This window comes from Urocampus carinirostris, chromosome 9 (genome assembly GCF_059441175.1).
Source record: "Urocampus carinirostris isolate Australia breed hairy pipefish chromosome 9, RoL_Ucar_1.0, whole genome shotgun sequence".
Taxonomy (NCBI): domain Eukaryota; kingdom Metazoa; phylum Chordata; class Actinopteri; order Syngnathiformes; family Syngnathidae; genus Urocampus; species Urocampus carinirostris.
Genome location: NC_142357.1, coordinates 34,760,120 through 34,783,475, shown reverse-complemented (window position 1 = coordinate 34,783,475; position 23,356 = coordinate 34,760,120). Strand labels below are relative to the sequence as shown.

Here is a 23,356-nt window from a genome sequence, read left to right as displayed (position 1 = left end):
TTCTGTCGCCATTTATGTTAGTTTTGCCGGACGTTGCATGTTGTGCTAAAATGCTAATTCCCCTTATAGTGTTGAAAGCCAGCAGAGGAGCTAACCACGTGTTGTGTGTGACTCATTCATTTGCAGGTATATTGTACTCGTTATTGTTGTTATTTATATTTTCTCATTTATATAAAAAGGATGATGTTGGTTGAAATTCAGTTTAAAGAAAAATATGTTGAATTCATTGTAAACGTTAAAAAAAACACTATATGATCTCTTGTTAAAAGTATCTTGTTAAAATGCATGTAAAAATGTATTGTGATGGTTGATATTCTAAAATGTATTTTATGTAAACTGAAAAGAAAGCTATTTGATATGTTTAAGGCAGTCTACAGCGCGCTGCTAACGTGTTGAAAGCCAGCAGAGGAGCTAACCACGTTTTGTGTGAGACTCATTAATTTGCAGCAACTGTGATAAAAACCTCATCATCCAGTCCAGCGTGAATGTGGATCTTTGGTGGGACGGGTACACTGCGGTTACATTGGGACTAATGCATTACAAAGATACATGTTCCTGGAAAGTGATTACGGACGCTCCCCTACTTACGACTGTTCCATAGAAAATGTAAGTAAGATGTTCTATTGTGTGCACCTTTTTCGAGTACAGGACATTACTGTAGAACTTATTCCCGCCACTACCGGCGTGTGGCGCTGTGAGAGGTCACCCAGCATCTACCCCAGGGAAGAAATAAGGCTTCCCCTTCCTAGTTTGTGTATAAACATACTGTATCTCCAGAACTTTGACATATTTATTGTTTAATATCTCATGCATCCATTCGATATGTTTGGTGTAAAGAGTAAAAAAGAGGAAAGCGGTCTATTTTTAAATGAAAGTGGAATAAGAAAGCTTGATGAGGTTGAGAAAATGGTCGGATCGCTTTTTTTTGTCCACTCTCTAGCACAGAGAAGGACCTCTTGAAGCCCATCTTCCAAAAATAAGTTTAACTCATTTTAATTTATCTTTATAGAGCATATTATTACATGAAATGTTTATTCTTTAGCACTAAACAATACAGGTTACTTATACAAGCCTTAAACATACTTATATGAACCGTAAACATACAAACTATAGCTGTGCAGCAACTTACGAACAAATTCAACTTAAGAACGATCGTCCGGAACTCCGGATCTCGTTCGTAAGTCGCGCAGCGTCTGTCTTTTATCTGGTAACGTGTACTGTGGCACATCAGATAAGTGGTTCGCGCGCACAGATCTGAGGTCCTGGGTTCAAATCCAGCTACCAGCCTTCCTGCGCGGAGTTGTACCTGGTTTCCTCCTACATTCCGAAAACATGCATGGTAGGTTAATTCTGTGACTCAGCTTCAGCGACATACTTGTGTCACAGTCTTGTTCAACGGACAGACTGAGCAGATCATTTCTTCCTCATGCCATGAGGCTCTTTAACTCCACCCGGGGGAGTAAAAGCCCACATTAAACCCCACACTTACATTTGCATATTACCCTATTTTTATTACAGTGTGTATTTTCCGTAGCACTATTTAAATACTCTATATAAACACGTTTTATTGGGTATTTGTGGATTCTATATATTTTATTTTATTATTTCATTTTACAAGTATACTGCTGGAAGTGTGAATTTTCCTACGGGGATGAATAAATTATCTATCTATCTATCTATCTATCTATCTATCTATCAATCAGCCCCCTCCCTTTCTTCTAGAAACGTTACGCGAGTGGGTCCTGTTTCCGTTCTGGTCCTGACAATAAGTTGCTATTTTAGAAATGTATATCAAACTGAATGTCCTCAGGAAAAGCTTAAACAAGGTGGATGGCCCCTTGTTCCATAAGGAACTAAACGAAAACGTATTTAAGATATATTTTAATTGAATGAGGACAATTCATGCAAGATGTCGTAGTATCTATTACTGTTCTTACTGCGGGTGGGTTTTTTAATGGTAACATCATGGCACATAAACTCCACGCCTCGTATTAAGAGTCACGAATCATCCCCCCTCGACGAGAAAATAAATAAAAGAAGCCGTGGAAGATTGAATTTGCATTTGAGGAAGGGGAAGGTGAAGAAGGCGAGCATATTTGCCCAACCTACACGTAGTGCTGAGAAGGAAGCTTAATATTGTGCGAGAGCTCCTCAAATCCCTCTCTAATGAAGCCAATCACGAGGGAGTTTCAGTCAATCAAAGTCATCATGTTGATTCTTTGCCGGCTGCTACATCAGCACCGGCAGTCATCCATACATTTCAAATGAAGGACAAAGCAGGACGAAAAAAAAAAAAAAAAAGAATAAGAGAGAAAAAGGATATTCCATCTCAGCTCTAATGTCGTCCAAGCGATGAGAGAGTTCAATGGCGTCCTCTTCCTTGTTCTCATTGAAAACCTTGAGCTGGATGTCGAGCTCTTCTGTTTCTTTGAGTTCCTGGAACGAGTTGGGCAAAGTGTCAGGGGTTTGGGTCATGAATCTTTGGCAGATTTTGGTAAAATGAACCAATTAATTTGTCACAGTCACTTCAATTCACTAGTTTGCATTGTGAGTTGTGTTCTGCTGTGAGATGAGGCTACTCAATAATAATAATATGAATTAGAAAACTTGAGATGACCCTCTAGGTTCATGTGACCTTCCTTCTTTGGCGCCTTCCTATCTAAAAGCACTCATTCACACATGATCCAGTTTGAGCCTTTTAAGACCATTGGGTCTCACAATAGCACATTGGAGAGGTCCCAGGTAGCATCTGTGGTATCTCTGAATCCTAACCTCTAAACCACCAGCAATATAGATGAAATCCTAATTACACATTTGGTTTGATGTTATCTTTTTTTAATTACAGTACCAGACACAAATGTTTACGTCATTGCATTTCACATGTTACAAGGAAAATAAATATGTCATTTACAACATTTACTCTCTGGTACTGTGACTGAAAACAGTGAGATGATGGGATGATAGATTTGACTGCCTTTTTGCATGTCATCTGTACAGTGAGTAGGTACAGATTTTTGTTTTTTTGTTTTTAATAATATTCTCAGGATTGTTGGGTGACATTCAATATATTATCACAAAGAGTGTCTATACATCCTGTCATGTCCAAATTCAAGCACTTTTTAAGGGCTTTCAAAGCCAAATTTCTGATTAATCCAGTACCATTAAAATAAGAAATACAGTGTGAATTAAGTATTTTGCAGAGAAACACATATAGCTGTGATTAACATATGTCTTTTTTAATCTTTATCAAGATGACTTTTAGATCTAACGAATGTATTTGTTTTTTGAAAAAAAAATATATATATATACATTATACAGTAATATGTACCTTACATTTTCAGTTGAAGGAAGTTCTTCTCATAACTATTTACTACTGGGAATCGCTACCCAATTATTTGCATGGCCCAAAATAAAAGTCCATAATTGATACGTAATGTTTGCACTATGCCACCAGAGAGCCGTGCCAGCCCCGATTTTTAAGCCTACTTGTCGAGAAACACTGCGACAATTTCAAACATTAACAAGCAATTCATCCAAAATTCAAGCACTTTTCAATCATTGAAAACACAACAATAAAATCCTAGCATCGTCAAGGATTACAAGTCACTGTACGAACACTGACGGAAAAGCTGTGTTGCAATCTGGCACTATTCTCCACAGCACGGTTGCCCTGGCCTTGTTGTCTAGATATACAAGGCTCACATTTTGCACGGAATTCAAATATGAACAGCTATACGACTGTACTATTATGGATACAAACTAAAAGATAGCACTGATTACTTTTTAAATCAAAGCTTCTGCAGATATCCGAGAAAACACGGCACACAAATCTCTCGCACGTCGAAAGTTTAACATATTTTCTAACACCTGTTCCGTTCAGAGAAGACTGTAGGGGATCTCGCTTGAAATGTCAGCAATGGAGCTGAAAGCGAGAGACATGGCCAAATGAAGCCCAATTTCTGCAGGTGTCCACCAGCCGTTTACTTGTTTAAAGGCCCATCTGTCTAAAGCAGCATCGGTTCAGAAAGAGCGACGAAAAGAGTGAATATTAAATGCACTTGTGACTTGAAAAATTGTTTGTTTTCCTTCAAATTTAGTAGCGAAAGGTCAAATTGATTTGAATAAGGATTTATAGTAGAGAATCAAGCTTAGTGGGGTTAGATAATTAACGATGTCAAAGAAAGAAACAAGTTTTTTAGTCAATTTATATGCAAAAGTTTTATTAAAAATGTTTTTAAAAAGCTCCCTCTGGCCACTAGAGGGCAGTATATGATAAACTCTCAGTTTTAGTAGGCCCAGCAGAGTAATTTGATCTGGCGTAGTTGTAATCATATTGTGCATGCACTGGAACTACATCATTTTGTACTTATGTTAATATTTATTTCAAACCAGCATGACAATAAAGACAAAAATGTTTTAATTGTTTGCATTGCACCCAGCGTTGATGAGTCGGTACAGGTGTAAAACTGCATTTACTTGACGTTTAAAATAAAACAGTTAACACAATTAATGCCAAACATGAATATTTTGTTTTCCCCATCGTGAATAAAAGGGTTAAACTGTAATTGTATCTTAAATTTCTTGTTAAAATGATATAACTAAATAGAGGAATTAGTACAATATTTTTTTCTAGTTTTTCAATATTACCTATTAAATATGACTCAAAATACCGTTTTTTTTTCCCTCAAATTCACTAGCAGTATATCAAGCCTGTTGAGTAATAAATTTAATTTTTGAAAACACGCTCAGTGGTATTGAAAGCTCTTTGAAAGGAAAGTCCCATGGAATGATAAAGAATACTAAACATAAACTGCGAAAAAAAAAGTGGGGGAAAAAGTCTGCTTATTATTATGTTTACATACAATATTCGTTCTTGTTACTTTACTTGTTAAATATTTTTCATTTTTCTTGTAAAAAAAAAAGAATTAAAATAACTTATCATCATTGCTTTTTTCTCGTAAAATATCAAAATTTTCAATACTATTTAATGCTTATTTTACTACTTTATATCATTTGACTTTTGGGGAAACAAATTAATTTAATTTGATGATTGAGTTATTAGGTTATATGTACTTTTTTTGCAAGTAAAATGAGATATTTAACATGTAATAGTCATTTTATTATATTATTTTCCTTTTACAAACATTTTAATCTTGTAAAAAGTAAAATACTTAAATTGAATATGTTTTTATAGTATACTGTATATTGTTTCCTTCAAATAATGTATATATCATTTGATACTTATTATTATTATTATTATTATTATACTTAAATGGCATTTCCCAGAACTAAAAAGTAACTAAAATATTTTGATTTAATTGTTATTTTAACATGTTGTTCTTTGTAAATATAAATAACTTAAATTGAAGATGACTTTATTTCTGGTAAAACGATTGATTTATTATTGGCATTGCTCATTTTACTGTGTTATTTTTTCTATTTTACTGTAATTTTAAACGATTATTAAAAAAAATATATATTTTAAAAAGAGGACTTCTAGTAAAATACGGAATTTAATAATACATTATAAGGTCATTATGTAGCACTTTAGCTTTACCTTGCAAAAATGAGGAAACAGTGAGTAATACCTACATAACGCTATATTTAATGTCCTTAAACTTTAACTAGATATTTGAGTAAAAATTATTTTTTGTTTTTTTTGCTTTTGTTTTTTGAGTAAAACTAATATGTTTTGTATCATCTAGTAATAACAACTGCCTTCAATCAGACAATTGTGCTCTTTTTGAGAATTATTTACATATTTTAGTAGAAAAACAAGTTAATAAGTATACAAAAATGATAAAATGAATCCTTAAAATTGTCTAGCAATATGGCAATACTTCCGAGCGTAATTATTGAGCTATAAACCTTCAAAAGCCTCAACATATTTCAATTCAAAATCCCTGATCTCCAAAAATAAATACATCAATGAAATAAGATAATGGTACTTCCTAACTTTAAAGAAGAAAAAAAAAAGTGTAGCATTTCGTTTCATGAAATAATCTAAAGCGATGCAGCCGCATGACATTTTCATAACTCACAGGCAGGATCTTTTTGAGGCCACATCTTAGAAACTCATTCCGCAGATGGATCCGGAACTCCAAATCATCCGGGGAGGTAACCAGAGCGTTGATGAGCTGCATGCAGGCAACCTGCAGAGTGCGAAAACAACAAAAAAAACATATATCAGAGGATAAAGTCTTTATACGAGCACCTCTAAGCAAGAGAAACTGTGATACACGAGCTTGTTTTCTTATAGCAAAAAGCTTGGTCACTATACAAAAGGAAAATCGACTTCATGAGCAGTCCCAGGCGCTACCACTAGAGACCGCTCAAGACCAGTCATAAATCATAATTTATGTAATCATATTGTGCATATAGTGGCCATATATTTGGCCACTATACAAAAGTGAAATCAAATTCATGGGCAGTCCCGGGCGCTACCACTAGGGATAGCTCAAGACCACTCACGAGTGTTTTCTTTTAATAAAAAGCTTGGCCACTATACAAAAGGAAAATCAAGTTGATGAGCAGTCCCAGTCGCTACCACTAGAGACTGTTCAAGACCACTCGCGGATTTGTTTTCTTTTAACAAAAAACTCGGCCACTATACGAAAGGAAAATCGAGTTTATGAGCAGTCCCAGGTGCTACAACTAGAGACCGCTCAAGACCACTCATGAGTTATTTTTCTTTTAACAAAAATCTTGGTCATTATACAGAAAGGAAAATCAAGTTCATGAGCAGTCCCAGGTGCTACCACTAGAAACTGTTCAAGACCATTCGCGGATTTGTTTTCTTTTAACAAAAAGTTTGATCACTATACAGAAAGGAAAATCGAGTTCATGAGCAGTCCCAGCTGCTACCACTAGAGACTGCTCAAGATCACTCATGAGTGTTTTCTTGTAACAAAAAGCTTGGTCACTATACAAAAGGAAAATCATGTTAATTAGCATTCCCAGGTTCTACCACTAGAGACCGCTCAAGACCACTCACAAATGTTTTCTTTTAACAAAAAGCTTGGCTATTACAAAAAAAGTGAAATCAAATACATGGGCAGTCCCAGGCGCTACCACTAGAGACTGTTCAAGACCACTCACGGAGTTGTTTTCTTTTAACAAAAAGCTTGATCACTATACAAAAGGAAAATCGAGTTCATGAGCAGTCCCAGGCGCTACCACTAGAGACTGCTCAAGTCCACTAACAAATTTGTTTTCTTTTAACAAAAAGCTTGGCCACTATACAAAAGTGAAATCAAGTAATAGGCAGTACGAGGGGCTACCAATTGAGACCGCTCAAGACCACTCACAAGTATTTTTTTTTTAACAAAAAGCTTGGTCACTATACACAAGGAAACTAAAGTTCATGAGCAGTCCCAGGAGCTACCACTAGAGACTGCTCAAGACCACTCAAAAATTGGTTTTCTTTTAACAAAAAGCTTGGCCACTATACAAAAGGAAAATCAAGTTGATGAGCAGCCCCAGGCGCTACCACTAGAGACTGCTCAAGACCACTCACAAATTTGTTTTCTTTTAACAAAAAACTCGGCCACTATACGAAAGGAAAATCGAGTTTATGAGCAGTCCCAGGTGCTACAACTAGAGACCGCTCAAGACCACTCATGAGTTATTTTTCTTTTGAAAAAAATCTTGTCCACTACACGAAAAGAAAAGCGAGTTCAAAAACAGTCCGAGGCTTTACCACGAGAGAACGTTCAAGACCAATCATCGACATCAGCTTGGTCCAGTTTGCACATGCACTTCCCGCCATCAGGAACCTGATTCCGTGCCCTCGGTTATACCTATTAAGTACCTCTTAGCATGTATTTCACCCATTTAATGTCATACCAAGTGTATATATTCAATTAGAACCATTATCCCTATGTGCTGAAAAGTAAATATATGTTTCTGGTTCTATAAAAAAAAACAAAAAAAAAAAAACAACACAATATTTAGTGTTTAGCGCTAATCATCTGTAAGTATCCAGCCTTTGGGAATGATTCCAGTAGGATATATGATCATTAGATGGCAGGAGTGGGCTTTTATTAGATATTTGTTTGCACGTCAAAAAGAACAACAACAAAACAAACACAAAAGAGTGAAGAAGCAAAGACAAGCTACAAGTTTGTTTTGATAGCATCTCTTTAACCCTTATCTTATAAAATCTAATCATGTGACTTTTTGTGACCTCAGCCATGAATTCCGTAAAGGAAAACAGTAAGATGTCTGAGAAAAAAGCGAAATGATGACACATGAAACAAGAGAAACAAAAGAATACAAAAAACACAAGTGTGGTATTTGTGTGAGTGACTAAGCCAAGGAGTATAATCGAGAAGCAGTGAGTGCCAATCACTAAGCCGCGGGAGAAATTACACAGCACCTATGTGACAATAATTTCTGAAGGGAGGTTAAATTTAGCTTGTGAAAAAACATCAAAAAGGAGAACGGTGTCTTCAAAAAAAATAATTAGACAGAAGCTAGGTAACTGGGAGGAAGTCGCTGATTTTGTTGAAAAAAAAGTATCCAGAAAAGGTAGCAACTGATGGTGCGAAAACTCTCCTGAATGAAACATACTTAACACATTTCGATTTTGAAGGGGAGTCACAAACTCATTGTTTATTTTTTTATTTTGTTTTTTTTCAAAAGACATGTAGAAATGAATTGTGAGTTGAGCTAAAAGGGCAAAAGACAGTGATGAATAATAACTGAAAAAAGTGGAAAAAAAATCACAGACACATATGTTTGTGCTCTAAAGCAACTGGGTGTGTTCACATTAAATCAAAGATACAGTGATTTTAAGTATAAAGTTGTGTGCCACCATCCCCCTTTGTTACGGCAACTCAGGTCCCTCCTTGTCAAAGTTGCCATAGCGCCCGATTGGCCCCGCCCGTGTGGCGCCAGCTGCAGCTTGTTGACCGATTGGCTTCCCCACTATTTAAACCCTGTCCTGTCAATCACTTGTTGTCAGTCCGTCTCCGGACCTCAGTTTTTCAAGGAAAGCCTTTTTTTCGACTCCTAACTCCCGTCTGTCCCGTTTTTGCTTCCGTTTGTCTCTGGCTACGACGCATTTTGATCCCGACCACGTCTGCTCTCGGGTCCCGACTTACGACCCATTTTTGATTCCGACCACGTCTACTCTCCCGTTCTGGCTTACGATTCGTTTCCTACCCCCACCACGTTTTTGCTTTCCAGTCCCGGCTACTGAACAGTTTCCCTGTCCCTGACACCGCCATCGCTCGCTACGGAAGATCAACTTCCGCGTACGGATCACAAACCGAGTACGAGAGCGAACACCGGATCGTGGGCGCACCCCTTCCTCGTTCCTTCAATAAAACTTGTGGTAAACGTTACGCGAGTGGGTCCTGTTTCCGTTCTGGTCCTGACATTCCTTGGTAAGTGCTCATAATAAACTCGCATTTTATTATTATTATTAACATCCTTTTATTTATCATTTGACTGTTTTTTAATGTATGTTTACGTTTAACAACTGCTTTTAATCAGGGTTGGGTAGGGTTACTTTAACTTGATTACTTCTGGATGACTCCAATACCAAATATGCTAATAAAAGACAAAATAAACTAAATATGAATAAAATGATGACTCTCAACACGTGGTAAGCCTTCTCTCTTGGCTTTGATCTCTTTAATCTCCGGCAAAACTAACATAAAATGCGACAGGAACCAATTGAAAATAAATCCAAACAGCTTGCCAACATCATTTTTGCCGTTCCATGTTCCGTTCAAGTCAATTTTTTCATATTTAGTTTCTTTTGTCTTTTATCAGCATATTTGGTATTGGAGTAATCCAAAAGTAATTGAAAGTAATCAAGTTAAAGTAACCCTACCACACCCTGCTTTTAATCCATTCCAATGATCATGTTATTTATGATTTACTTTGATCCTTTTGGGAAGTCGGGAACAGGCCAATTGCTTGTTTTAAATATTTGTTATTTGTTATCCTGGAATGAATAGAAATAAAAGGAAAAAAAGGAAAAATAAATAAATAAATAAAAGCATTGAAAGGGAAAACAAAAGAAGGGGAAACGCCGACACCCTGGATGCGTTTTAATAATGGATTTATTGGAAAGGAAAAGGTATTCCTGTGTAGGGGTGCGTGCGGGGGGGTTTACTTGGAAACCGCTGATCAATTCTAATGAGCACTAAGGTGTTCTTAGGGAGAAGAGCACGGATAAGAGTGTTTTCCTTGGACAGCCGATCGATAGAGGGCTGAAGAATTCCCAGGGATGCTGCGAGCCGTCTTCGGAAAACCTTGACCTGAACTATTGGCTTGGTTGTGCGGCTAAAAAGGCAAAACAAATGCGTACGCTTAACTGATGATATTGCCCTTCTGCAAGCCTTGTTTTGAAGTTTTTCGAAAAGGACTGGATTTTATGATCATCGTAGAGAAGGGCGAGGAACAATGGAGATGTTTGCGTATTATTTTTAGCAATATTCTTTGGAATGCTTTCGATGTATCAGTATGTTTTCTTTTCTTTAAATGAATACAAAAAGCATTTAATTATGTTTCGAATTAGGGCGGCAGTGGCTCAGGAGGTAGACCGCTCGTCTTGGGATCAAGAGATCGCAGTTCGAATCCCGGCTCGTCCTTGTTACGTGTCGAAGTGTCCTTGGGTAAGACACTGAACCCCTAATGCCCCCAACAAGCAGGTTAGCGTCTTACATGGCTGCACGGCTGCTATAAGTTTTTATAAGGGCGGCAGTAGCTCAGGAGGTAGAGCGCTCGTCTTGGGATCAAGAGATCGCAGTTCAAATCCCGGCTCGTCCGTGTTACGTATCGAAGTGTCCTTGGGTAAGACACTGAACCCCTAATACCCCCAATATGCAGGTAAGCGCCTGACATGGCTGCACGGCTGCTATTGGGAAATGTGAAGCACAATGTAAAGCGCTTTGGGAAGTCTTGACTTGAAAAGCGCTATATAAATGCAGATCATTTCATTTCAAATGCATAATAATTAAAGACAATTTTAATAGTCAAAATAATTATTTACATGTATTAGTGTAAATGGTAAATGAATGGTAAATGATCTGCATTTATATAGCGCTTTTCAAGTCAATGAAGACCTCCCAAAGTGCTTTACAATGTGCTTCACACTTACCCATTCACACACACACACTCACACACCAATCGGGAGTCAGCCATGCAAGGCGCTTACCTGCTTATTGGGAGCATTAGGTATTCAGTGTCTTGCCCAAGGACACTTTGACATATAACACGGAGGAGCCGGAATTCGAACCTGCGACCTTTTGATCCCAAGACAAACTGGGTTGTTTAGCCTAAGATGCAGCCAAGCCTCTCCCTCCTTTTGCTCCAACTACACTTTCAACTTCAAAGCTCCCTTTACATTTGTATTGCATTTTTGCTTATTGTTTTGGTTTAATTTATTTCAAGTGTTATATTCGTATTTTTAATTACTTATTGTAAAAAAAAATCAGGGAGATATTTAAGTTTTTAATGCACCTTTATACAGGTTTCTGCTGTATTAAATGAAATGTCAAATGTATTGAATATGTATGTAATATACTAAAATTATTTTGCGTATGCAACTTATAGGCGGGCAGCACGGCGGCCGGGTGGTTAGCGTGCAGCCCCACGGTGTAGAGGTTCAGGGTTCAAGTCCGGCGACCACCCTCCCCGCGTGGAGTTTGCATGTTCTCCCTGTGCGGGTTTCTTCCCATATCCAAAAAACATGCATGTCAGGTTAATTGGTAATTGCTAATTCTTTAAATCATTGAATTGTTTATGAGGGATATTTTTACCATGCGGGGTGATAATAGTTCATAAAAGGCAGAAAACCAGAATATCCACAAAAATCCTACCCAGTACTGTTTATCATATTTACACTCGTTGCTGCTTCAGCAGTTTCCCTGGGAAAAAAAGAAGTATTTTCAAAAGCAATTACCCACTTTTGGTAAACAGAAACAAGTATTGATTTTTTATACTTGTGTATCTTTTTCTTTCCTTTGCCGGATTACACTTGAGAAAACTCAAGTCCAACTATCTTTTGTTGCCCTTTCAAACGAAGGCCTTCCGAGACCTCAGGCGGGATAGGTGGGGAGGGAAGAGGACAAGATGGGAAATATTTGTAAAAGATGAGAGAAATGAGCAAAAAAAGCAAGCTATTGAAGATGTCGGTTGTAAAAAAAAAAAAATGAAAAGATAGGATCACCTTGGGGGAAGAAAGGGAGCTCAAGGAAGTCATGATTTTTAATTAAAGCAGCGGTGGTCGTGAAGCTCAGGGCGTCATATTGAATATTACGGGGCAATCACATCTCATATGGTGCGCCCGAGGTTGCGGGTTTGACGGCTGGACGCGAAGACGACAGCGCTGTCATTTTTGCCCCTGCTCTTGAAAAAAAAAGAGCGTCGTGACAAAATCAAACTCTGGGGGCTGAAAACATATGTCGGCTTCTTGCTGCCTTGGAAAATTAAGTTGTGCGGTGCTTTGCCCTTTGTGAGGCTGACCACTGCTTCTGTATCACTTCGGATTAAATTAAGAATAAAAAAAAATATTTAAAATATGAGGACATAGTACAGACCCTCCCCTACTTACGACCAATGTTCCCTCTAAATTTCCACGGGTCAGATCGTTCACACAAAGTCGGTGAGCAACGCTTGAAACAACAGTGAGCAACCATAATCCCAAGTGTGGCAAGATAATTCATTATCAAACATGTCCAAAACTTGACATCAAGATAAATTTTGCTGAGTTTTCGGCAATGCAAAATTATTTTCCTCTTTTGAATGAATTGACTTATGTACGATTGCAAAGGTTGTACGGCCTACAAACGTCGTTTGTTCTTACAATTCTTTCACAAGATATCCATTTCTCTTTATTTCCTGATATATTTTGTCACATAATATTAACATTTTTGGGGGCTTATTGAGTCGGTTGTAAGATACAGAACTGTACTTAATCACATTTTTTTAGTGGATGTACAATGTTGGCAACAAGATTCACTTGATATAATTGGAAATTATTTGAATGTGACACAAACTTTTTCTTCTTTTTCTGTGTTTTTTTCTACTTTTTTGTTCCTTTTTTCTTTTTGTTCTCTATTTACTTTGTTCCTACAGTTCTTTCTTTTCTTTTTTTCTGGCTTTGTTCTAAATGTTTCCTTATTTTTTTCCTCTTCCTTTTGTTTCTTTTTTTCTCAGCTTTTCACTACTTTTTTCATTCTGTTTTTTTTTTTTCATTTTTGTTCCATTCCCCCCTTCTTTTAAGTCATTTTGTGCATAGTTTTACATCATATTTGGTCATGATGGGATTAAAGAAGCAAAAAGAACCTGAAGAGCCGTTTAGGACCCGAAAGAGCCGGTTCATTTTAGTGAGCCGAGCCGAAGAAGCCGGTTCTCGACCAACTCTACTAACTTTACTCAACTTTGTTCTACTCTGACTTGACTTCAAAATACCGCATTTAGGACACAACGTCAGGGGAACCCGTGTATTTTTACCTTCATGCACTGTAACTTTGACTTGAGTCGCTTCTTAATTAGTAATTTTGAGCCTTCATTTTTGTGCGCCGGCTAGAATTTCTTGTGCGCAGAGAATGTGCGAGCAGTGCGCAATTGCGCACGCGCGCAGCTTAGAGGGAACTCTGCTTACGACCATTTAACTTAAGAAAAACGTTACAAACATTTTTTTCGGGATGTCGAAAAATATCCGGACATTTCTTTAAGTTAGATTATATATTGTGCACCTTTTTCCGAGTACAGGACATTACTGTGGTGCTTCTCTCTGCCACTACCGGCGTGTGGCACTGTGAGAGCTCACCCAGCATCCACCGGGAAGAAGAGATCCGCTTTCCCTTCCTAGTTTGTGTGTAAACATTCTACACGGTACTCCAGCGCGCTAATAACTTTGACATTTTTATTGTTTAATATATTGTGCCTCCATTCAATATAATTGGTGTAAAGTGTAAAAAAGAGGCGAGCCATTTCTTTTAAAAGGAAAGTGGAATAAGAAAGATTGATGCGGTTGAGAAAATGGTTGGATCGCTTTTTTTCGGCCACTTTCCAACACAGAGGAGGACCTCTTGAAGCTTATATTCCAAAAGTAAGTTAAAATTTACTTAAAACTATATTTATCTATTTAGAGCGTATTATCTTATGGAATGGTTATTATTATTTCACGATATATTATTTTTTTCCCCAATAGTTTTAGGCTAATTTGCGCATTCCTGAGAGAAAAACCAAAAAAGACACAGACGCTACCTGCTATAACAATACTATCAGGTAAATGAAATCTAGTCGCTAACGGAGCTAGCGACAATGTTAAAATGATTTTAATACATAGCTGCCGATCTCCAGACTAAACGGAAATGGCGATCCACCGAGCTTTACATTTTAGGGACAGCTTTTTTCACGATCTATTACGAAAATAAGAAAAATCATTCCAAAATTAGTTTTGTTTTTCGGTTTGATGTAAAACATTATATGTATCCAATGAATTATTATGAAGATTTTTTTTTTTTTTTATAAATCAAATGAATGGGATGATGCGTGTTATATGGACGGATTCAGTAGAGTATCACTTTTTAAATACATTTTAATAACAGCTAATCTTAAAGAAAGGCCCATACATCCACATTTTGGAGGGTTTTATTTTATTTTTCACATGAAAGCAACAATACTCAGAAGTATATATTAAACTGCAGATCCAACTGGATTTTGTTTCACTTTTTATCTTGTGGATTAGGATTGCAAATTAAAAATGATGCCATTATTACAAAATTAGGATTAGATCAGCCTAGAGCTAAAGCATGTGAGATAAAGACTGATGTTGAGAAAGATGCCAATTGGGAATACATCGTAAAAACAAATGAGAAATGTCCTCAAGTTGCATGTTGCCATTACCTAGATCAATAGCAGACCAGCATTTTGTGTTCACGTATAGCAGAAAAGCATTAAAGATATGTAACTTGTCTTTTCCCCAACATTACAATACTTTTGGGCACGCTAAATACATTTTGGTTGATGTAATATAATGGCAAACATGCACTGAAAAAGGGGACTAATAACACTCTGAAACTGTCATATATTGCACTTGGGTTTGGTTTCCTCTGCATCTCTCTTCCCCTGTCGCTTGCCTTTATCTAATGTGGTCCCTTACTTCCTAGTTAATTCCCACCTCAAACCTTGTGCGAATTGTCCTGATTACCCTCCAATCACAACTCTCCCTCTTTACAATTTAAATATGTTGATGCTAATTTCTCGCCTTCATGTCACGTCACAAAGACTCTTGCCCCAGCATTTTGTCATTCCGGTGTATCGAACAGCTGACAAACACCCCCCCCACCCCCCCCCCCCCCCCCCACCCCCTTTCCGGATTACGAGTAATGCCTAACACACTCTTGGACTGTCGCCCTCGCTGCATGGACGATAGAACACCGACCCCTCGCCTGCATCCTCGACCACAATTATTGTCTGGCTACTTGACTTCCTGTGTATTAAACCATGCCCAAATAAGTGACCAATGTCTGCTGTACGAACCTTTGTTTCTGCACTACCTACAATAAAAGGCTACAATCACAACCGTAAAAAGAAAATGCTAAATGGTGGGGAAGTCTTACATCGGGGGTAGACTGTAATATGTACAAGTATGTGTGTGTTTCCACAAGGAAATCCTCACCTGAAGCTGCTGTGCATCATGGTTCTCCAGCCCTTCCACAATTGGAGCGAACCTCTCTTTATTATTCCGTTCTGCGGCAATTGTCATGGCGGTCAGAATCTTATCCAAGCTGGAAGAGAAGAGACCACAGAAAAAAGTGTGGGTGGAAGTCAGTGAAGACTCACAACTGTCAGTTCAAACCAAGCAAAACCTTGTTCTCAACGTTGTTTTTCCAAATACAAAATGTGTGATTTATACTTTGCACAAATACAATTCTGGAGAATTATAGTTGTGGTGTCAGGACTTTTGTACTTAAAAGCCTTTCCGAGAAGAAGAAAGGTACAATTAATTGTGGAGGATCGGCGGGGAAATGTGCAAATGTACTTAATGGGAACGTAAGCAAATTAGAGAAAGCTGCCATTTTTGCAGACGAACACAAATTCCCTAATGGAAGAAAATGAACATATAACATACCAGATGTTTTGTCATGTGCCTGTCATTTAAAGTACAATATTAGCTGCACTATAAGGCACACTGGATAATAAGGCACATCCTCTAAAAATAGTCTCCCATCACATATGTACCATACAGGAGGCAGACTGGATTAAAACATGCATGGAATTAAAAGTACATAAGAGGTACCATATGTATTTACGTATAACGAGCATGTATTAAATACACTTACGGCATATTTTAGTGCACAGAATGATCAGTTGAATAAATGCCGTTGTCCAAAATCCAAAAACATTGTGTGCAACGAGTCACGGCGGTGAAAAGTCCTAACCACTAGACCACCAGTGATACAAATGACATATGAAAAATAATTAGATTGTATCTCATTATCAGACATGGGGACTTGAGACTTAGTGACTTGGACTCGAGTCGACTCGAGTCGCTGTTTTTATGACTTGTGACTTGACTTGGACTTGGCAATCTAAGACTCGGGACTTGACTTGACTTGAGCCACGATGACTTGAATGACTTGCGTGTTCATATATATATATATATTTCATTATTTAAATAATGTTGACAATTACAGTACGGGATGCGGGCTGAGAAACGCTCTCATGTCACGCCCACTCTGCCCATGCGCCACACACCTCCACGGCAACCACCTGAAGTCAGCATGTCTGCTCCGAGGGTAGTAACTTTTGGCTTCAAAAACTTCTGTGAAGAAGGTAAACGGCGAACAGCGCAGTGCAAATTTTGCAACGGGAAAATTTCGGACAGCCAGACCACCACCTCAAATTTCATCCGACATTTGAAGAGCCATTCTGCCCAGTAAGTGTTTGTCAGTGTTAATATCTGTTTGTCAATGTGTTAATATCTGGTGAGTTGGATGTTGGCTAATGTCTGTGAATATTGTCATTCACCCAGGTCATTTTATCCATACAGTTTAGTTGTAGGCAACTGGACTTCTAATTTGAGCTTGAGGAACTTCCATGAGGAACATCTACAGCTCAATCTCTAAAAAGTCCAGTTGCTTACTCTTTGGTTGTTAGCTAAGAGTGAGCGGCAGGGCGATTTAGCCGCTGCACAGGGGGGTTTCAGTTTATCATTGTGACATTCTTATGCAGAGACGAGAGGTTATCGTAACCTGCGTCAATGATGCTTCATTCATTTACTTTTATAAACATTGCAGTATGTTTGAGTAAAACGAATGCATTTGTGCTCATAGTGCCTCGTCTATCCTACAACGGGTAACGCAAAAGACAAGCCAGGCATATTGAGCTAGGAGCTACGGATAAACGGGCTGTCTAATTGAGAAAATAGGGTAGGCTAAGCGGTGAAGTTGAGAAGGACACGTGCACTGTACATGATCAAAAATCAGGGATGTGATTTGACCAAAGTGAAATTATCTGAAAATTAGGCGGGGGTCTGGGGGCCGCGGGCACCCAGCTAGGTCCAGGGCAGTGCCCTGGTGGGGGGAGAAGTGGGGCGAAGCCCCCCGGAGGTCATGGGTTTTCCGTGTTTTTAAGTACTTTCAATGCACTCAGATGACAAAGAAATAGACAAAACAACAGCATACATTTTCAATGTATTTTGAACTATCCCATATAAAATTACAGTTTAAGTCAACTCAAAATCAGTCACATTAAAAAACATTGGACTGCCTTTGCTATTAAAAACTATCACTGAGAATATCATCATATCTAACTCATGTGATTACTAAGTTAACACATAAATCATGTTGAAGAGTTCAAATTTCATGAACAAATAATTGTATCATGACCAAATGAAAAGTAACTCATATTAGAACATACCATAAATGTCTTTGTTATAGAAGAAGATGTTATCTATAAATGAAAGTACTGTAGTGGGTTGTACATAATTCACCCACGGAACCATTGTTTAGTTAGCGAGTTCCTAGGGGGACTCTTAATTCGGCCGGTTCTAGCCACTCTCGTGTTTGTTTTGTTATCGCCAGTTTAAATGTCATTAAAGCAGCTTTCGTTGGCACCTTTGTTTGACACTCCGCTTACGACTCCCGTCTCTGCTCGCTACATTGGATCACGTCGGGGTCACCAACATTTGTAGATAATTCCTTCTCTAACCAGTCCGATCGAAACTTGTTTTTTTACGATCTTAGCAATTTCTTTAACTCGCGGAGCATCTTTGCGTTCGATCTCGGACATCTTTCTTTAAACACTCGGCAAAAACGTGTGAGAAATGAACAATGGCATACTCCTACGCCTTTATAAGGAGCGCGTTTATTGGTCAACACGGAGACTTCAACCAATCGCAAGTACGTTTCATTTCAGTTACGGAAACACTAAAATGGAACGCTGTCGAGACGAAATCGTTTTTTTTACCATTTAAAAGAATCGGAAATTTTAAAATTTTATTTTTGGAGCGAAAGCGGAATTCCGCGAATTAGCGGAAAAATCACATCCCTGAAAAATGTGTCTTTGCCTTAATGTTATAGTCTCAATCTGCATATAATTTGGAAGTGTTGGCAAAAGGGCACTTTCCACGATTGGGGAGAGTGTGGGGTTGGCGGCAGCTGCAGGGGGATCCGCTCTTTTTCACAGGCATGCTGATCGTACATAGTCAAGTCAAAGTCAGTTTTATTTGCCAGTTCCTTCAAATGTACTTGACATAAAACGGAATCGAAATTACGTTCCACACTGTCCTATGCGTAGACATTGACAACAATAAAGTGCAATAAAAGTGCAACAATAAAGCCTGGCTATCGCGACTATTAATAAACTGTGATAAACGTGTGATAAACTCATCACACGAGTTTAGTCTGGCCAACCATCCGAGAGGCTGCGTTGATCAAATGCCTCTGTGTACTACTGGACTATGCTACAACCAATCAGACTACAACGTCATCACGCTAAAACCGCCTCAATCGTGCAGGCTAGATCAAAAGTTATGCCAGTAGTCTCCAAATCAAATAGTGACAATAATGTTAATCCAATCTTATAATTAAGACCACTAAGTCGACAATTATGGAAGTTTTTTTTGTAGTTTTTTTTTAGTAACTTTTTAGTATAAAAATAAATATTAGCTCATTATTTTCTTTAAAAATTTTGATTTCATGGTTGGAAATGTTAAATAAATTGTTTTATTTATTAACTATCACATGGTTAAGATATACCAGCTTTATGAGCATAAAAAAGTAAAAAAATGTGGTAAAAGCTTCAGTTACAGTTGATTTGATATTAAGTAATATCATCCAGAAGATAGATAAAAAAAAATACAGAAAGTTTCAAACAACTGTTTTTTTAACCATATGTCATGATTTCATGTCTGCCCAACCATACAGGACATCTCATTCTTGTTTTTGCATCTGCTTCACAGATATGCAGAGTATGAAAGGACAAGAAACGCCTGCACTGATACTACACAGCCTGCAATATCACAGTTCATCCAGTCTCGTCCTCTGGAAGCATATTCAGCAAATCATCCCAAACAGAAGTCCATAACCAATGCTATTGTTACAGATCTTGTGATTGGATGTAGCATGCCCCTTTCAATGACGGAAAATAAACATTTCAGGCACTTCATGTCTGTGGTCGACTCCAAATACCAGCCTATCTGCCGCAGAACAATAACTTCAACAATAGAATCACTTGTTGCAGACATGCAAGAAAAGATCAAAGTGATTCTTGCTGGTGTAGACCATGTGTCGGTTACCATAGACATTTGGTCAGATAGGAGGATGCGCGGCTTTTTGGGAGTCACTGGCCATGTCTTAACAACCTCAGAAGGAGTCATGCTGAAGTCATACCTGCTGGCATGCAGCAGATTCAAGGGATCTCACACAGGAGAGCGCATTGCTGAAGCCTTTGATTCCCTGTGTGAGGATTATGGCATTCGGAAAAAACTCGACTTCATAATCTGTGATAATGCTGCGAATATGAAGCGAGCATTTTCAGTCTGTTTTCCGAAGGATCAAGATGACGAAGTAACCGATGATGACAATCTGGATGATGAAGAATTGTGGGAAGACCTCTCCAGAGGTGACTGGGAGACTGTGGACCGCACAATCAACAGAGGAAGCCCTAAACGTCAGCAATGCTTTGCGCATACTCTGCAGTTAGCTGTTGGTGATGGTCTCAAGGATGCACGGATCATGAACAGTTCCTTTGCAAAATGCTCCAAGCTTAGCTCTCTCTTGCATACATCCAGCACCTTTAAAGATGCGTTTGAGGAGAAGTTTGATCAGCGAGGGATACCCGCTGCTGTAAACACACGGTGGAATTCAACTTTCCGACAAGTCAAGGCAGTGCTCTCATTCAGTCACCAGGACTTGTGCAGTGTTGTTCAGAACACGGGACACAGTGAGCTGGTCTTCTCAATTAGGGAGTGGAACTTGATGAAGGAACTTTGTGATGTGCTACAGCCATTTGCAGAGGCCACTGATCTTACTCAGGGAGAGAAGATTGTGACGATTAGCTCTGTCCTCCCCTGTGTATTGTCTCTTAACCACCACTTGGAAAGACTCAAGCCGCAAGTGCGCTTCCTGGGAAGCATGATCCATAGCCTGCAATTCTCTTTGAAGAAACGGTTCCGGGGAATCTTCGTTAATGTGAAGATGTTGTCAGCTGCATCAGGGGAAGAGCTGCCATTTGCAGACCCAGTCTACATCAGGTCAGCTGTCCTGGACCCGGCTTTCTCCATGATGTGGCTTCAGCATGATGTGCTTGTCACCGATGATGTCAAGAATAACATTGTTGACATGGTAAAAGGTCAGTGGATTTTTTTTTTTTAACGTGATGTACACTTAGGCGTGTCACCATTATCAAATTATGGAAATGTAATTCAAAACAGTTATATGAGTATTATAATCCATTTTAGAGATGATTTTGCAAGCGTATCAAACTGTGGATGTTCAATTTTGAATAATGCTCATGAGATCTTACGCTTGCCCTTTTTTTTCTTTGTTTTAATTAGATCTGATTCTACGTGAGGTGCAACCTCACACAACATCCCAGAGTCCTGAATTCCTAGAGGAGGAAAGCGAAAGCCAGCAAGAAGACAGCACTGGCCTATTCTCAGGCTACAAAAAACGCCGCAAGCAGGACCCAACCACCAACCCAGAGACACAACTAAATAACTATTTTTCTCTTTGTTGTGGGCAGCCTTGTCTGTCCTTCTGGGACGCAAACAGGGCTGTCCTCCCTGCCCTTTTTCCTGTTGCAATGAAAGCTTTGTCAGTGCCAGCCTCAAGTTCCCCAGTGGAAAGAGTCTTCAGCCATGGTGGAATCATTATGAGACCCCATCGAGCTCGGCTTGCAGATAAGACCCTGTCTAATCTTCTATTTTGCAAATGCAATACCTTGTAAAAAGGGAATGACTGATGGATATACAGTGACTGAGTGAGTGAGTTAATTTGTGTCATTGTGAGTGAGTGAGTGAGTGAGTGAGTGAGTGAGTGAGTGAGTGAGTGAGTGAGTGAGTGAGTGAGTGAGTGAGTGAGTGAGTGAGTGAGTGAGTGAGTGAGTGAGAGTGTGTGAGTGTGTGTGAGTGTGTGAGTGAGAGAGAGAGGAGAGATGTAACAAAGTTTAATAATAATAAGCTATTTGTTTTAGCTGTTATTTGTTTCCTCATAAAAAGGGATTGACTTATGGATATACTGTTTGAGTGAGTGACAGAAAGCGTGTGAGAGAGAAATCTGCAAAGAAAAGAGCAAGAGAAATGTGACAGTTTAATCCTCTGTAAGTTAGTATTTGTTTTAGCTGTTATTGTTACTTTGTAAAAGTAAAAAAAAAGTAAAAGTTTGGGTTTCGATCTACAGATCACTTTTTCTGTCAATAAATACCAAATACTGACGATATCACTGTTTGTTTGAGTCTATGATGTATTTTACTGAACATGAGTATTTAGGATACAAATATTTTATTACAGGTTAGGCACATTAGCCAAGGATGATTACTTGATTTCTTATATATTGCCTTTCACTTTATTAAGATCAGATTCTGAAGCTAAAATTACAACAGTACGCCAAAGGTGACTTGACTTGGACTTGACTTGACCTGTTACAGGACTTGACTTGACTTGACTTGACACAGCCTGTGACTTGACTTGACTTGACTTGCCCAAGAAAAAAATACTTGGGACTTACTTGAGACTTGCACATGTGTGACTTGGTCCCATGTCTGCTCATTATTATATGACTTTTACTCATGGTGCCAGAAACATTTTTTTTTTTAAATGGAGAAATCGTTCAGTGTTCATGAAAGAAAAATAAACTAAAAAATAAATGTCATGATTACCGATATGAATCACCTGTGCCCACTCTTTTGGCGCCAACTGCCTCGGACTCTGGTTGGCTTTCTGTCCCTATTTAAACCCACTCCTATCTGTCCCCTGTTGTCAGTCCGTCTGCGAACCTCAGTTTACACTAAGCAAGCCTTTATTTTGACCCTCACTCCAACCCGTTTTTTTGCTCCTGTCTGTCCCCCCAGCTTCCACCCGTTTCTTATCTTAGCCACCTCTACTCTCCCGTCCTGGCTTTCGACCTTTTTTTTTTTATCCTCGACTACGTCTACTCACCTTTCCTGGCTTACGGCTCGCTTACGACCCCGACCATGTTTTTGCTCTCCTGTCCCGGCTACTGACCCGTTTTTTGGTATATCTGACGATTATCCGGATGTTTATTTATATATTCCAGGCGAAAACTATTGTTTTTCCATTCTATAATACTCGTTTTCGGCACAGTGAGTAGAAATAGTCTGATAACGAGATAAAAGGTGTTATAATAGTCTATAGTCAGTGTAGTCCTTTGAGCCTCCTCGTGAATAGGGGAATATAAATAAACATGACTTGACTTGTGAATCATATTGAGGTTTTTGAGTTTTTCCTTGCCCTCATGTAGGTTTTAGATCATGGAATGGTGTTATAATAGTTTATAGTCAGTGTAGTCCTTTGAGACCCCTTGTGATTAGGGATATACAAATAAACATGATTTGACTTGACTAACATTTTGAGGTTTTTGAGTTTTTCCTTGCCCTCATGTAGATTTTAGATCAGGGAAAGGTGTTATAATAGTCTATAGTCTGTGTATGCATTTAAGACTCCTTTTGAATAGGGGTATAAAAATAAACATGACTTGACTTGTGTATCATATTGAGGTTTTTGAGTTTTTCCTTGCCCTCTTGTAGGTTTTAGATCAGGGAATGGTGTTATAATAGTTTATAGTCTGTGTAGTCCTTTGAGACTCCTTGTGATTAAGGTTATACAAATAAACATGACTTGACTTGACTAACATTTTGAGGTTTT

At 38.4% G+C, this 23,356-nt stretch overlaps 1 protein-coding gene across 1 annotated transcript in view; it reads right to left on the bottom strand.

Moving 5' to 3' along the window:
• diaph2 (diaphanous-related formin 2) overlaps window positions 1-23,356 on the bottom strand; it is a 364,287-nt gene that overhangs the window by 50,140 nt on the left and 290,791 nt on the right. The window contains exons 12-14 of the mRNA XM_088343854.1: window positions 15,647-15,755; window positions 6,042-6,152; window positions 2,324-2,436 (exon numbers count right to left, since the gene is read on the bottom strand). Coding sequence (XP_088199980.1) covers window positions 2,324-2,436; window positions 6,042-6,152; window positions 15,647-15,755 — 333 coding nt within the window. The remainder of the gene's footprint in view (window positions 1-2,323; window positions 2,437-6,041; window positions 6,153-15,646; window positions 15,756-23,356) is intronic.